Source organism: Varanus komodoensis, unplaced genomic scaffold, assembly GCF_004798865.1.
Source record: "Varanus komodoensis strain SLA01 unplaced genomic scaffold, ASM479886v1 scaffold8, whole genome shotgun sequence".
Taxonomy (NCBI): Eukaryota; Metazoa; Chordata; class Lepidosauria; order Squamata; family Varanidae; genus Varanus; species Varanus komodoensis.
In genome coordinates, this window is record NW_025336481.1 from 16,055,823 (window position 1) to 16,073,004 (window position 17,182).

A 17,182-nucleotide genomic window follows, 5' to 3' on the forward strand; every position below is an offset into this window, starting at 1 on the left:
CCCAGGAGCTGAGAGTGCTGTATATCCTTCTCTCCCTTGATCTTCACAACAGCCTGTAGATTGAGGCCACTGTGATCAGCTGGTGGATGGATCCAATTTTTGTAGTGAATAAATGTGAATGGATTGTGGGAGCAGTTCCGAGGAGCTCGTTTCACCCCTTCCTGCCAAAATGAAGACAGTGCTCCAACCAGGTCAGGGAGATTGATTTATGTGTTTATTTAGGTCTGAAAAGTGGGATAATAGTATTTTAAATAAATAAATAAAAGCCTTTTCAGGCTAAGTTGTGTGGTCCAAGGTTACCCAATTGCCCAAAGTAGATATCTCTGAACCAGACCCCGCCCCAATCCTAGTCCAGTTTTAAACTCTGCATCACAGAGTCTTGCAGATCTTGCTCATAGAAGATCCTCCGAAGACTGCTTGTGTAGACTATGAATTAACCACTGGAAGATCCTTCTGGTGCTTTGGACTATATTCTCCAAAGCTCTAGTCAGTATGACCAGGGGGCAACAATTATGGGAATTGTGCTCAAAAAGCATTTAGAGGGCACCCAGTTGTCTACCCCAAAGCAGAGACCAAGACAAGGGGTGCTGATGGTCCTTTGGAATGGAAAGCTGTGGATGAGATGGTGGCCGCTGTAATCAGGCCTAGCACCCTAGTGTGGAAGGCAATGGAAAATCACCACACTGCCAATCTCTGCTCAGAAGGAATCAGAAGAAGAAGAGGGTTCAACAACACAACACACAAGCAAATGAAAAGTAAACCTGAAAGGTCTGACATTTGCCCACGTTTACTCGATGGCCCCCCGCCCCCTTAACTCCAGTATTTCTTTAACTTCAGGGTGGTTTAAGGCAGAACATACAATGCAATGCATGTTCAGACACAAAAATGTTCTGCAACGTCCAGCCAATCATACTCGCTGGAGAATGCTAGAAAGGCAGGGCATTTCTAAACCTGCATAGGACCACACCTTTAAGCAGCTAATCTGTACTGAGTGATCCTGAGCATGAATTTGCACTGCCAGTCTAATGGAAGCGCCATTGATGGGAACACCTGGTTTGCCTTGCCTCTGATCCCATCTGCCTGCTACTGTTCTGATTTGCAAACTGGTCAGCCAGATTTTCTTGCAAGCAGCAGGCCATAAATCAGGGGTATCAAAAGTCCTTCAGCCCTAAAGCTTGAATTAAATTTTGGAGAAGTTCAAGGGGGCTGTATTCCAGTGGAGGGTGGGACCGAAGGTGTTGGTGCCTAAAATACCAGGGATCATTTCGGCCCTTCCCTTTCGGGAGTATGGCTAACTGGGGGCTCCCACAGAACCAGACAGGAATCCAGGTGGAGCAGAATTGGGCCCATGTCAACATGTCCAGTATAAGGTAATGGACTCTGCTGTTTGTCCCCCGCTGGGTACCTGGGTGTACGGTCTTGTTTTGCTGTCTCTTCATGAAAACTACTAAACATTCTCTCTGTAATTACATTTTGAGCAGGGAATAGATGAGCTAACATGAATGTTGTTAGATCGTTAAAACACAACCACACAAATTTAAGAGTAGAATCAATCATTATCTGCTTTCAGCTGCCTCTGTTCTTCAGAGTTCACTCCCAGAATTTGCTGCCGTCTAGAACAGTGGCTCATTTGGGGCAGTTACTGGAGTCGAAGACAGAGGAAGTAGCAGCAGCTTTGTTGACGGCTGAGCCAAAGGGAAGTGTTCTTAAGTCCTTCTCAATGGACAGGAGAGATCTAAGCACCGTTTTCAGTGGTCTATGTGCCATTGAGCTCAGTAGGACCTCTTGCAGATCAAGGGAGATATGTGTGGTGGAGCAGCCAGGGCAGGATAGGCCCAGAGAGGCCCAGCTTCAAATCCCCACTCAACCCACCACCTTGTACCCACCACTCGCTTCCTCTCTGTCCAAACTACTGTGCATTGCTGTGAGGATGAAGTGTGAATGGAAGAAAGAAGGAGGGAGCAGAGACCGATGTCCCCTTTCAAGGAATTACTGTGTGCCTGTGCCTGTGTGCACATGGTCTGTAAGAATTAAATGCAGTCATGGTGACTGTCACAAAGTTGAATAGCTTTGGGACAAACTCGCTGGACGACTTTGGACCAGTCACAGACTCTCAGCCCAGCCTACTCACAGGGTGGTGGTTGTGGGGATAAGATTAAGAGGAGGAGGAGAATTATGTATGCTGTCTTGAGTTCCTTGAAAGGGAAAAAAGGTGAGATAAAAATATAACTCATTACATAGAAAGAATAGTAGGTCAGTTCCCAAGCAACCTTTCATAAATGAGGGGGCTGAGATAAACAGGATGCAAAGTGCTGGTCGGGACCTTTAAACCTTTCCAGGATACCTGCAGAACCACAGGGTTGTTATGATGAGCAGGAGACTGAGAGGAGGAGAATTACTTAAGTACCCTGAGTTCTTTGGAAGGAAAATAGGTGGGGTATAAATATAAAGAAATAAACTGCAGGGGAGTGCTTTGCTTCCCTGGAATTAATTTATTTCCTGGGGAAAATTAGCTGGTTAGTTGAAAGATTTTTCTGCAGTGGTGGTGGGGTCTCTCTCTGAGTGTGTCTCTTAAAAAAAGGTCTTAAAGAAGAAAGCAAGCCCCTCATCCATCTCCCCCTCCCTGCTCTCTTCTACTCGCTTTTCTGCCTCTTCGTAGCGCGCAACAATCAGTGCTTGTGCTTTAGCCGAGAGAGAGAGAGAGAGAGAGAGAGAGAGAGAGAGAGAGAGAGAGAGGAAAGCCGCAGGGCCGCCTTTTGGCTCCCGCGCAGGGAGACGTCATGGATTCCTGAGTGTGGAAGTTTGCAGGAAAGCCCTCGGTTCAGGAGATGGAGCCGATCCAAGGGTTTCCATGGCGCTGGGCATAAACAGGAGGAAACAGTGAGGGAATCCCGTTATTTTACAGCATTCAACGACTATAAACACTCAGAGCAGGGAAGGAAGTGGCCTTTCGCTCTCGAGTAACCCACCTCTCGGAGCACGCAGAGAGAGAAGCGCCTCCGCCCGCCGAACCCACGCGCGGATCCCCTCCACGCGCGCGCGAGAGGAAGACGGAGTGGCCGGCAGGCAGGCAGGCAGGCAGGCAGGCGGGCGAGCGGGCGGGCGGGCGGACGGACGGACGGACGGGCGGAGCGAGGAAGGAGCGCGAACGGAGGACGAGAGCTACCCTCGAGTCAACGGGTCGGAGCGCGACTATGGTCTGAAGAAGACCCGACCTCGAGCAGTGCAGAGAGATTTGCTTTTCTTTCCCTCCCACTCTCTGAATTTTCTCTCTCTCTCCCTCTCCCTCTCCCCTAATCCACACCGAAATCCAAATGCAGAGAGAAACCGCGTGCCGCCTGGTTCACTACCACCACATCATGAGGTCTATGGATCCAGGTAGAGTCCTTCCGATTGTTATTCTTTTACTTCTGTGCGTGCGCTTCCTTGAGAGCCTGCCCTTCTCTCGCTCCGTTTTCCCGAGCGATTCTGCGGGCAGCGGGGGCTGCGCGCGTCGCCGGCTGCGCGCGCTCCCGGCCCCGCTGCCCGGGCTGGCTGCCTGGCTCGCGGGCTCGCTCCCCCTGCCGCTTTCCTCCTCCTCCGAAAAAGCTGCCTGCCGCCTGCAACCCTGCCGCTCAGCGAGGGAAAGTCGGCGGGACTTGCTTCCGAGTAAATGCCGCTTCCCTCAAGAGGCCGTTTTCCAGCGATCTTGGAGGTGATGTTGTCCGAAGAGACCTTTGGGCGGCGGCGGCGGGGGAGGAAATAAGGGATTCCCTGTGCGCCAGCGCGCCACCTAAAAATGGACAGGGACAGAGATGATTGAAGGCTTGGGGCTGCCGAGGTGCTGCGATTCCCCCATTCCCGTTCACCCTCGCCCCAGTTCTACGGGGAAGAATTTCCCCCTCTCCACTCTAGGCTGAAAGAAACTTCCTTTCAACTCCATCCAGCGAGACTTTCCTCTGACAAACCCATCGGAGAAGTTTGGGTTTGCTATGCAAAGTTGCTGCGGCTTAGGTTTAACTCTTGGTTAACTTCTCAAAAATCCAGATTTCAGGGGTCGGAGCTTCCTGCGTGGCTGTCATCTCATAAGGTTTCTTTCTTTTTATGTGGTCTGTGGGTGATCGGAGATCCTCTGGAGAGATTCTGCAAGCCACGCAACGCCCTTAAGTGACAGGTCCTCAGCAGAAAACTCACTGCCGGATTTTGTCCGTGCTTGCCCAGAAATATTCCCCAAAGCGTGCAGTGGCGGGTGACTACGCGCAAAACTGCAGCCTCGCAGACCTGTGCGTCTTTTCGCAGGAGTAAACCCCCCTGGTTTCCATGGAATATTCTTCCTAGCTGCGTGCCTCTGATCGTAGCCCTTGGGCCCCTTCTCATCAGTGCCCCCATATAATTTCCCAACGGCTACTTCTTTAAATGGAGAAAGGCAACAGCACCTTCGCTGTGATCATTTTGCCCGATTCGAGGCATTCCCTCGGGAGAGACACCACCTTCCCACCTTCGCGATCCTAGCAGGCTTGCATATTCCCGCTTAGCATCAGATTACGCGCTTCGCTGCTGCGCCGTTGGTCTGTGGACCTGCAATGGCCAGAGTGTTGGACTGGGACCTGGGAGATCTGGGTTCTAGCCCCCACTCGACCGTGAAGCTCACTGGGTGACTCAGCCTTCCCACCTCGCAGGGTTGTTGTGAGGATTAAATGCAGGGGAGCGCTCTATAAACCACCTTGAGCCCCTTTCAGAAGACAGGCGGACAGTGAACGAAAAGATTAATATTCGCGCTCGAGGCAGCGCTCGGGGGTGTCTCCAGGGCGCGCGTCAGTCCAGCCGGCCTGGCTCCCCGGAGCTGCGCCTCTTGCCCCGTTCAACCGGCCAGTCTCCCCGGAGAGGCCGCTGTGTCCATCTCAGCGCCGCGCGGCTCCCGGCAGAAGCAGCACCCGGGCGAAGAGGAGCAGCGGGGACGCGGCGCTTCGCGGCTGGCAGCTCGCGGGGCGCACCGAGCCGCGGCCCGTCTCCGCTTCGCGAAGGAAGAGTTAAGCGAGTGGCGGGGGAGGAGTTTCCGCGGCGTGTCGGGACGGCCGCAGACCCAGGTTTGGTTGCGCTCGGCGCGGGCGCCGCCGGCTCCGAGCCGCCTGACTGGGCGAGGAGAAGCCGCGCTGGACGCGGCGGCGCGTCCGGCGCGTGCCCGCGATCGCTCCGCGGAAGCGGGGCTGGGCAGACGTTTCCGCGGAACGGGGCTGCGGCGGGAGGGTCGCCGGCCGCGTCCCCGCGCGATGCCCGAGCCGAGCGGCGTCTCTCGGGACTCCGAGCATGTGCCGGACAGCTGTGCCGCTGTCAGGCTGTCTGGCCATGCGGCGCGCACGAGCAGGGCTGGGCGTGCGGCGGAGGGGCGGATGCCCTCACCCCACGCCGGCTGATGCGGATGGGAGCCGGAGTCCAGCAACGGGCTCTTGCTGTAGGGCAGGTGACCAGCGCGTTTTTTGGAGCTGCATCCTTAAGGATAAGTTCCACTGAACTTGCAGCATGAGCAAGCCAGTCACCTTGCCGCCGAGAACGGCGATTCCGTTTGTGCGCGGCGCTGTGCTGAGCGCAAAGGCACCCTCCTGGTTAGGACACAGTCCCTGGTTAGGAGGTGGTGAGATCAGCTGAGGAGGGAGCGTGGCGGAGCTCAGAGAGTGCACGGAGCTACTAAGTTGGGGTAGTGAAAAGGTGGGGGAAGCTAAGGTGAGGTCGTTGCCGGAGTCGGGGGAGAAAGGTGAGCGAGTGGTTTGCTCCAGGTCCTTTTCGAATTCACCAGGTGCACTCAGTGATGCAGTTAGGGCTGGACTCGGGGCCACAGCTCGGGGGGCCCCAGTTCAGACTGACTTCCCGTCCATTTCCACACATGCTCAAATAACGAGCAGCAGGTGATACGGATATCAGGGGAGCAGAAACAAACGTCATGTCGTTCCTGGAGTCCTGAGGGTGCTATGACTGAAGTTAGATGAAAATGCAGAGCTGGGCATGCTCAGAGTACTTGTTTTGTATTTCCTTTAGCAGCGTTGGCAAACATTCTGGCAATAAAGAATGCAAAAGCAGAGGCGGTTGAGAGTGGGAGAGAAAAGTTAGTTGTGCGCTTCATAACGGAGGTAATATGCAAGGCCATCTCTAGGAAGGTCCTGCAAGCTCTCACATTACCTGGCACCTTTCTCGCAAGGTGGAGATGCCCAGGGGCGTGGAAAGTGGCACTATCAACCACAGCAGCCCCTCTAAATGGAAGGGGGAAAGGGAGCAGGCTTGTGCATGCACTTCCCAATGCCTGTGCGTGCACTTCTCCTATTGCGACAGCCCCCAGGGGCAATCCAGCCCTGAGCAGGAAGGATGAACTTACTGTGGGTGCAGGGGAGAGCTGCGGACTGGAAAGAAGCGAGGCCCCCAGTGTACGCCATGCAAGTCTTCCACGTGTGCGCAAGCAGCCATCCATAAGCCGCACTGGCTGCACGTGGTGTGTGTGGTGGGCTCACTAATATGGGGAAACTGCCCCCCTGAGTAGGGGTTTTACCCCGAGGAGGTGGTGTAGGGTGTGGGGGAGGAGATGACCCTCCCACACGCCACAACTGTTCTGCTTTTGGCCCACAGGGATGGGCGATTAAGTCCAAAACCACGCTTAGCATCAAATAGCCATGTACAACATTTAGCTTTATATACTGCCCTTTGAAAGTGAGGGGCATTTCAGGGTGAGGCATAGCTTAGTGGTCGGTAGAGCCCAGGTTTGCATGAAGAGGGGGCAGACTTCTACTTCTAGTGGAGCAAAGGAATTCTCCTGCCCGAATTTCTGCAGAGCCCTGGAAAGTCATTGTTGACAGTGCTGGGCTAGAAGGATCACTGGTTTGATTTAGCATAAGGCAGCTTTCTATGTTTTCACACTTTCTCAGTAATCTCCGCAATACAGTTTTGGTCCAATGGCAGACAGAGGCTGAGAAAGAAATACTTGAGGGAGCGCCTCTCCCAGCTGTAATCTACCAAGATACCTTGCTCAACATCTGGGACCTTCCTCCAGATGTCAACTCTGGGGGAGGCTTGAAGGGCAGCAATAAGAGGGGGAGCTTTCGCATTGTTGGCCTCCCATCTAAGGAATGAGCTGCCTGAAGCTACTTGTTTTCTTTTTTGGTGCTAGAGTAAGTCTTTATGCTGAGGTTTTTAAAAATCTATTTGTTTAATTGGGGGCTTCAGGAGATTGCCCATTCTAAGAGTTTTTCTTTTTAGAAGGTCATTCTTTAGCTGTTCTTATTGTCTATGCTTTTATATTATTTATGGTATTTTATGGTATTTTATTATATTGTTTTTATGTACTGTTGAAAACCAGCCAGAGAGCTTCAGCTGTGGGGCAGTACAGAAGTGAAAACTATGATAATAATTTGCCTTGCCTAAAGCTTATCCAGCGGGTTTGTGACTGAAGTGAAATAGCACCAAGTTCTTCCTGGTGTGAGCACCTTCCAGGTGCACTGCAGTACAACACCCATCATCCTTATTCAATGTAGCAATAGTCATGGTAGTAGTAGTCCAACAGATCTGGGGGGCTTCCAGTTAGGGAAGGTTGTATGCACTAGAGCAACCTTCCCCAACCTGCTGTTGTCCAGATGTTCTGGACTACAATTCTCAGTGTTCCCGGGTATTGGATAGCACTAGGTTAATTTGAAGCCTAGAACATCCTTGTTGGGGGAGGCTGCACTACAACACCAATGCAAAGTAACAAAAGTAACTAATCTAGTTCCGGTGATCCTGTACCTTATAAGGCTGCTCATGCTTACATGGGAGTAGATCCCATGGAACTCAATGGAGTTTGACCCTGGAGAGGTATGCAATAAAATTGCATTATCAATTTTGAGCAGGTATTAGGGGTTCCTTATCTGTCTATCTAGCTATTGATCACATTTATTAATTATCCATAACTAATTTTCTGGAGAACGAGCAGCTAAAACAGTTTATGTTCACTTATTCACTATACTTACTAATTAGGTTGCTGCAAGGTACATTTTCCCAGTTATCCGTTTCCTTCTCTGTGCAATGGGAATTAGACTGCCTTTTAGTTATTTTAAATAGAGGTGTGATAGCAGAGATGCGTTCTGGAGCAGTCTAGTAGGGCCAGAGCTGTGAATTCCAGGGAGGACCTCCACCCCACCCCACTCCTCTTCATGGGCTCTTGTCAAAATGATGGTCGAGGGTCCCTGTGGCATCTAGCCCTGGTGGACTTTAGAGAGCAGAGCACTTGGCAGATTCAAACTTGTCCCCGGTTTTGTCCTGTGGGCCTGAGCCCGGGGCCTTTCCGGCGCCCAGCTCCACCCCTGCGTGCTGCTAAACCTGGAGGAACCGACACGGGGTACACGCGTGTGGCCGCTGTGCCCGCGGGAGCTTCAGCAGCCCTGCACGCCAACGTGTCAGGCGCGAAACCGTCCCTCCGGGCGGGGGCTTCGTGCGTGTCGCCTCCGCCGCGCCGCAGAGGAAGACGAGCGGAGAGGCGTGTGCCTCGTTCAGCGAATGGTGAAGTGCGCTTCCGAGAGGAGACGGATACTTGCTCCGTCTGCCAGGGATTAACTTGTCTTTATCGCTGGGCTAGCGAAAGCAGCGCTATTTTGCTTCCTCTTAAACTCACGTCGGGGTTTAGTCGCAGGACCAGCTGGGATCCCTCTTCTGTGGGATGCGCAGTCGCTGCCAGAAAAGCCACCCAGGAGCTGCGCCCTTCTCCCCTTCAGCCATTGGTTTAACGACCCCGCTGCCCACCTATCAGGACGGCGAATAGAGGCATGATGGGAGCATCCCCCCACCCCACCCCGCACCCCAATTAGATCCTGTTCCATGAATGCGGGGGGGGGGGGGACCGAAAGCCCCTCGGTCCATTCATGAAGCCGAAGACGAACCGCCCGGCGCTTTTGCGCCTCTCCACGGGGCGTCTCCACCCAGCAAGGAGCGCAGCCAGGGGCTGGCAGCAGGGGACGAGCGGCGTGGCTCGGAAGGCAGGGACTGTGCTTGAGCATCTGCTGCTGGAGAAGGGCTTTTTCGTGGCTCCGAGCCTTGAGAGGAAGGGCTGGGAGGAGCGTTAGGCAGGCAGGCAGGCAGCATGGGAAAGTGGGTAAGCCTTTAGGCACCCGGTAGAACGGGCTCTCTGGGCCACAAAAGTTTTAATTTTATGTGATTATTATTTGCAACATCAACTAACTAAATCACTAACTAATCAGACAAGTTAAAAAAGACAAAAATGATCACAAAATATGATGCAGCAGAAAATATGAGGAGCCAAGAATAAAATGGGGGCTAAATTGAATTGAGTTAGGTAAAGGGCACAATCCTATGCATGTTGGGACAGAAAAACGTCCCACAACTCTCAGCATTCCCCAGAATTGTAGACATTTTTCTGCCTAAACATAAAATTGTGCCCTAGGACATCTTTTTCTGTTGAACCTTACAAGAAATAGAGCTCCAGGACATCCTTTTTCTTTCTTTCTTTTCTGTTGAAACGGAAGTGCACCCCTGGGCATCTTTTCCTGATGAAACCTATCTGGAGTTCCACCCTAAGACATGGTTTCCTGGTATGCAAACAACAACAAACAGGTGTCAGGCAAGCATCTCTTGGGAGACTACTTGCTATTCCAAGGCAATATCAGGAAGCTCTCCTGTTGGGGGATGCCCAAGAAAATCTTCTGTGAAGAAGATTGCAGATTTTGAGGAGGCACATATAGTGCCTGGTGTTTATGCAGGTATCCTGAAAAGGTTTAAAGGCCAAAGGTTTAAAGACCTTTGCATTCCATTTCCTTCACACACACACCCATTTATGAAAGGATGATTGTAAAGTGACTTACTATTCTTTTTATTTACTTATTTATTATATGTCTCTCCCACCTTTTTTCCTTTCAAGGAACTCAAGACAGCTTATATAATTCTCTTCTCCCTCCCCCTCTCAGTCTTATCCCCACAACAACAACCCTGTGAGTAGGTTGGGTTGAGAGTCTGTGACTGGCCCAAAGTCACCCAGTTGGTTGAGTAGGGACTAGAACCCAGATCTCCTGAATCCCAGGCCTGCACACTGGCTCCGTGTACTGCATTTGCCAGGTTTAATACACTGTTTCAGATAAGCTTGCCTGGACTGGAATCCAGTGAAGAAAAGGCACAATGTACAGGGGAAGCCTGGGCCCAATGAGCAGCCTTGTGCCATAGAAGCCCTTCTGCCCATGTTCAGAGCAACACCGTGTATAATTCATTATTCATGTATGGCTTCATTTATATCCTGCCTTTTTTCCCTTTGCAAGGAATGCAAGGTAGCTTCCACGGCCTCCTTTTTATTCATCCCCACAACAGAAGGTTAGACTAAGTGATAGTCAATGAGTGTGTCCCATAGGATGGCACTCCTGTGCTTGTTTAGGCAGTTAAACTCTTGAAATGTCTAGCATGCTGCAGTCAGCATTCCCAGTGTCTAAAGATGTGTAAGACCGCACCCTAAATAGCTCATTTAAATACACATGACAAACATAAGGGCTGTAAATCTCCACCAACAACATTGCAAATGAGATGACTTTTAAATCTAGAAACCCAGATGTTGTTACCATTTATACTGGCAGATAGGGTGACTTGCATATAAAATGAGGTTGATATTTTGTGGGATTTTCCTAGTCTTTGTCAGGCATATAAGATGATCCCCAATTTTTGCTTTAATCCGCAATTTTTGCTTTGGTAATTTTGATTTCAAGGGTTGCCTTATATGCTGTATATACAGGCATCTGTCAGCTGGGAGTTTCTAGACTCTTGTGACATAATTGAAAACTGCCTCAATTCGGAAGACCAAGCAAATTATTCAATATTTTGTTACAAGTATGTACCAGTAAGAAGTTTTTAATGGTTATTAATAAAAATGAGCATGCTAATGCATTGTCTTTATTATCTATCCCAATCTTTTTTTTAAATGATGAATATAATATGATTACTTTTTCTCACCTGGCATATAAGACAACCCCCAATATTTGCTTTGATATTTTCAGTTTCAAGGATCATTTTATAAGCTGATACACATAGTATGTAAGTTACAGGAAAAAGGAAAATCAAATCTATGAGTGCATTCTCAGTTTAGAGTGCATTAGAATTGTATAGTTAGGTCTCACTGCTATAGGAATCAGATGCAGAGACCAGGTAAAAACCCATAATCTTCTAATCATGGACTGACCTCTTTAACCTAGGAAGTATGTAATCAGAAAGTGTTCTTTCTTTAATACTGAAACTTAATTATCAATAAATGGTTAAAGTTAAGCCTGGTCTGTTTTGCTTCAACCTTAGTGTGGATGAAGGTTCACATATAGCAAAAGAAATCTCCACTTAACTAGAACATCAGGGAATTATCTTCACTATTTTTTCTAGGAAGCATAACCACTGAAGCCATTTGACTGCAGGGGACCTTTCTTCTCTCCCTCCCCATCCCCAGTTAAACAGGGATGCCTTGGACTAGGTTAAGCTGGACACATTCACTCATTTCACAGTCCTTCTGTGCAAAAATTTACTTCTGCCTATCCAGAGATTTCTTCATTTCAACAGCATAATTTAAAGCAGGTAGGGATTGTTTGGTTGCTGCAGCTGTTAAGGAGTCAGATATCTTTGCAGGTCCCCCGCAAATAATTCAGAGATCTCCCAGAATATCCATGTCTAGTTTCTGATCACTCCTGTCTAGGTCATGCTTTTTATTCACTAGATATGTGAAAGCAGTGTCCTGAAAAAGGAAAGTTTTGAAAATCACCATTCACTCACTAGAATTTACTTCTGGTGGGTCCACACTTAGGGGTGGTACGTGGGACTGTCACTAAAAGGAGACATGGTTGGGCACCTGCTGAAGTCTCGTACTCCAGCAGGAGCCCCCTGACTCGATCAGTAGCGTCACATTTGCAACGTGCTTGTTCCTGTCTCTCGCCCTGGCCCAGACACAGTAGCAGGGAGGGGAGGAGCAGGGGATGCCAAGCTCACTTATTCATCAGCTCTGCGTGCCAAGCGAGCCAGCGAGCCAGCGAGCGAGCGGTAGCGGAGCTGAGAAAGAGGGTGTGAGGCCGTAGATGGAGAGGGAGGGGAGCCACTGAGGATGCCTTGCCCAGCAGACTTCCAAAACGGGGGGCTGCCACGGGATGCGGCTATACATGCAGGAGGAAGAATAATGTGATGCAGCTTTGACTGGAGGATGGCCTTCCGTAGGCAAACTGGATAGGCCACATGATGGAAAGACCTGCTATGCCAAGAACTTTGCTTACTCGCTTTCTATTTGAGAGTCTGTCTGTCTTTCTTTTAATGTAGAAGGATGGAAAACAACAACATAAAATGGCTGTTCTTGCATTTTGAAGTAATATAATGTCAGGGGAGCTGTATCACATGATTTTTAATATATGTGTGTGTGTGTGTGTGTGTTTTATATATCACAGATTTTTGTGTGACTTGTGTTACTCTTCATGTGACAGAGTTGCTCTGTTACAGATGTGTGTTTTGGTAATCTTGAAAACTAAGCAGGATCAGGCTTGGTTAACATCTGAATGGGTGATTTAAATGCTGAGAACTGCCAAGATAGGTTTGGTTACAGGCACTATAGAAATGTATAATAATAATGATGGTGATGATGTGATAAATCAGTGTTTATAACCTACATTGCTATAATTTAGCAGATATTGATTTGGAAGGTTCTGAGTGTTGGTTAAACTGGAATGCATAGCTAGGGATGAGTGTGACTTACTCTAAAGTAAATGCCACTGGATTTAGTAGGCTTGCTCCCAAGTAAATGTGCATAGGATTACATCTCAAGCTTCATGACAGTGAGTTCTAACTTCTTCCTCAAATTAACAATTGACTTGGCGAAATTATTTAATTTGTGACTGAGAGGATAAAAGTAAGCACGTAAGGATCCAACCCTTACAGTGCAATCATATGCACACAAACATAGAAGAATCTCCGATGAAATTCAACAGGACTTTCTCCTGAGTAAGGATATATAGGATTTCATACTTTTTATCCTTACTCCTTCATGCTCCACAAGATTCTGCTGCTATTGTTTTTCTATTACAAGATTCATGTGTACTCTTGAAAAAAGAAAAAAAGAGAAAAGTACAGGAATAAAACATTATAAACCATGTCAGTGAGGCTTACTTTCAAGCAGGCATATTTTAGGAGAAGGGTATTCCTAAATCCCCAATGTTCAGCCTTTCAAATTGTGATTCATGGCCAAAATCTTAGCAAAAATACATATTCAAAAGATAAGGAGTGTGAACTTCCCGAGTTGAACAAACTCTCTTGCTCAACTAAAATATTTCATCATTCACCTCTTCAGAGAACAGGCCTGGGATAATAATATCTTAGGGAGCCTTTTCCACTATTTGGCTTAATATATATACTTTTTATTATGATATGTACATTCCATTGGTTTTCAAGGCTGCCTTCAGCATTTTTAATGGGTACATGGAGATCATGAGCAATTTTTCCATTGGCGTTTCTTACCAAAACCGCACTGTGCCTCAAATTGGGAGAAATATCTCTGACTCAGACTGACCCCAAAACTCATTTCTGCTTTCTTTCAAAAATGGACCTGAAATAACATGGTTCTGCTGAACAGGGGTGTGCATGTGAGGACAGCCTTCCATGCATACGCTTTGTTTTTAACAGTCAACATTCATAACCGGCTTTATTCCTAGTTGGAACGGATGGTGTACAATTAACTGATGGCTTACTCATCTCCCCCCACCCTTTAGTAGCTATCTAAGCTGGATCCCAATCAGCTGGATCCCTTTGTTCTTGAACTCTGCTGTCTGCACAGTTGGATCTCTCAGCTTAGGGTTTGTGTGCCCTGCTTTACAGAAGCCCATTCTCTAAGCTGACCCTTTTTCTGAAGGGTCACCCAGTCCAAATCTGGTTTAAAGATGAAGAACCGTAGAAGGGAAAAGTGGGGGCCACAAAATAGCCTATCTCCATTTAGTTGCCTATCCAAAGGCAGTCGGCCCACAGGCCACAGGCTTCTCCAGCATGGTAAAATGTACTGTATTTCTTTTAGACCAGGGGTCTCAAACTCGCGGCCCGCGGGCCAATTGCCGGGATGGGTGGGGCACGGGGGAGGGGCCCTGCGGCCTTCAAAGCGCTGGTGGCACCCGGGCCGGCCACGGGATGAGCGGCCCACCACCACCGCAGGGGTGGAATCCTTGATGCGGCCCAGCCTCACCCAGACTCTACTTCCAGCAGCCCCCAGGTCAGTTGAGTTTGAGACCCCTGTTTTAGATGATATTTGTCTAGTTGCAAAGTTGTGCCCGACCCATCATGGCCCCATGCACAACATTCCTCCAGGCTCTCCTGTCCTTTAGATGATATTAAGTATTTCCAAATTTTCATGTATGCATTTAAATCAGCACATATTGAATTTATGCAAAGCAGAGCTCTCTTTGTCCTTTGTTTCTTTTCTTCTTCTTTTTTATAACCCTATCCCAAATGCAAAACCAACTAAGGCATAGTTCACATATGATCATACTGCTGTGGTTGCTGCTTGAAATTGGATGGGCATTTCCTCATAGGTATCCTCTTCAGGCATTCAGTATTTCATGCATAAGAGTGTTAGCCCTGCTAGGCACCAACACATATGTTGGCCACCCTCCACTTCCATTGACATGTGTTGACCAGGAATCATATCCCCACGCATGGATTTATATATGTGTAGGCCTCTTTAGTGGAGGAGACTAACAGGGGCAGAGAGCACCTTCAAGCAGTTGGTGTCTTCACATACCAAGGGACAGAACACTGGGATTGGTGTATGACTCATCCATTCAGGCCAATATTATCTTCCCTGCATTGCAAGTTGAGACAGAAACCATTCTGATGTTGTGACCTATGATAAAGTGTTGGTATCAGGGGTTGGTTGACTTGATTGGGTACCTCCTGAGGCCCTTGCTCCAACAAGGGCCTATTACCACTCACAGGAGCCCATGGTCCTGTTCCTCCTCCTCCTCCTTGATGTCACTTCCTGCTCACCTGCCCTTTCCTAATAAGTAGATAGTAATAAGCAATAAGCATCACATGCCTTTTCCTGTCCCCGTGACAGGTGATATTATTGAACCTAACCCTAGAAGAAAAGTCAAGTGACTGCAGGGAGGACTAGGAGGGAAAGTGAGGGAAAGGTGTAGTGAGAGCATCTTGCTCCAAAGTCCCACATAACCTGGAACCAGTACTGGACTGATGAAGAATTGTACATCTGGAAGGAATCAGAAGACCATTAAACCACAGGTGGGAAACTTCTTCCAGACTGAAGCCAAATTAAATTGGGGCTAGATTCCAGGGAAGAGTGGGACTGAAGACAAGGGAATGTGACCAAAGACAAAAGGGATGTGGCCAGCAAAAAATATAAAGAATACCGGCATAATTTTTTTACTGCCAATAAAGATTTAGGGGAAACATTTCAAACTTTTAACATTGGGAAAATTGCACAAAAGCTGAAAGCCACAAAGGAACCCTGGAGAGTGAGAGTGGGACCACAGAAGGGCAGAATTTATCCCCTGGAACAAAGGTTCCCCACACCTGTACTGAGTAGGGCTGGAAGAAATCAGGACTTCGGAGTGCAATCTTTAACACATCATGCCTCTTAAAAATAAGCCAAGAACATAATTATCACATGCAAAGATCAGCTGCAAAGAGCTTTCCATAGAATCACAGGGTTAGAAGGGACCAGAGGGCCATCAGGTCCAACCCCATAAAGGTTCCTATAGACCTGAGAGCCTTGGATGGCTCAAGCAACTGAGACAAACCCCTACCTGGAGACCACCAGATGTTTTGGACTGCAGTTCTCAGGATTCCTGACCATTGGTCATGCTGGCTAGGGCTGATGGAAGCTGAAGTCCAAAATGTCTGGAGCATACCAAGTTGGAGAAATCAAGAGCTTCAGAGGCTCATTGGCCAATAGGCAGAAATGGCCTTGTGTTGTCCTCAATATGGCAGCCAGGGAGAGTTGATGGATTGTGATTTGATGCAGTGAAATCAACTCAGCCATTTTGTACAGTGAATATTTAAACTTCTCCTGTGGTGAAAGATGGTATTTACCACTTCAGGTCAAACTTGACAGATCAGGTTTCCGTAGACTCTTTTAATACCAACACTCTCCACTCGAGGGCACATTCAAACAAAGTATTCACAGTTAATTGGTCACATGGTGAGGTGACCTTGACTTTTACAGGTCAAAAATAGATAAAGCTATATGATAACTGGAAACATGATTCTGAGTGTAAAGTAAAACATCAGGACACATCCTAAGGAAAAGATATTGTGGTGCAAAGATCCAGTGGTAGAAACTGGCATGTTTTCCTTTGATTGGTGATGGCAATACTGAGAGAGCACTAATTATTATTTGAAAATGCTAACTATCTGGGGCATAGGGCACTCACATATTTTTATAGAATTATTATATTATTATCCACCGTTCTGTCAAGGAGCTTAGATCAGATTGCTTCAGTCCACCCACTTCATGGTTTTTAATTTCTAACAGCCCTGTTGGGTAGGTTAGGCCGAGAGATGGCAGCTTGCCTAAGGCCACTATGGAGGCTTTGATGACTGCCTGGAGCCTCCTTGGTCCGACAGATGAATCCCACACACTTGGTAAGCAGATGTCCCTAATGCTTTGCATCTCAATGTTGCATCTCATTGTCGTTGGCTCTATCTCAAGTGCACGACTATAGAGGAGAGCCAGCAATAATTAGGGTCTGCTGGTTTTGCAGACATCAGAATGCTGCATTGTTGGTGTATGTAAAATGTACATCAGCTGCTGCTGCATGACTTGGTCATCCTTCGAGGACTGCCATTCATGTTCTGTTTTCAGGAAGTGGTGCTAAAGATAGTCTGGTGAATGTTTCAGATTGTGCATATGGCTACTTTGGTATGAACAGTGGGAACAGTGTTTTAAAATGTATGTATGTATGTATTTGTGTACTGCCCAATAGCTGAGGCTCTCTGGGAAGTTAACAAAAGTTAAAAATGACATAGATAAAAACAAACATTATACACAAAAATACTTGAATGACAGTCCCAGTTTAACTTGTGAAGCTTTTTGTTTGTCTGCGAATGGGTACAATCTCAGGGGTGCACCTTTATCAGTCTTCCTCTCTGTTCTCACCAGGAAATATAGCATTTGAGATGGAGTTTTAGCTCAGGGCCTGGACTTTTCCACACTAGAAACTGGTGGAGTTGG

At 48.1% G+C, this 17,182-nt stretch overlaps 1 protein-coding gene across 2 annotated transcripts in view; it reads left to right on the plus strand.

Moving 5' to 3' along the window:
• The first annotated feature begins 3,113 nt into the window (after window positions 1-3,113).
• The window catches only part of NFATC2 (nuclear factor of activated T cells 2), a 163,780-nt gene continuing 149,711 nt past the window's right edge, over window positions 3,114-17,182 (plus strand). For both annotated transcript variants that reach the window (XM_044455310.1, XM_044455311.1), the window contains exon 1: window positions 3,114-3,378. In XM_044455310.1, the coding sequence (XP_044311245.1) occupies window positions 3,315-3,378 (64 nt within the window). In that variant the 5' untranslated portion in view covers window positions 3,114-3,314. The remainder of the gene's footprint in view (window positions 3,379-17,182) is intronic.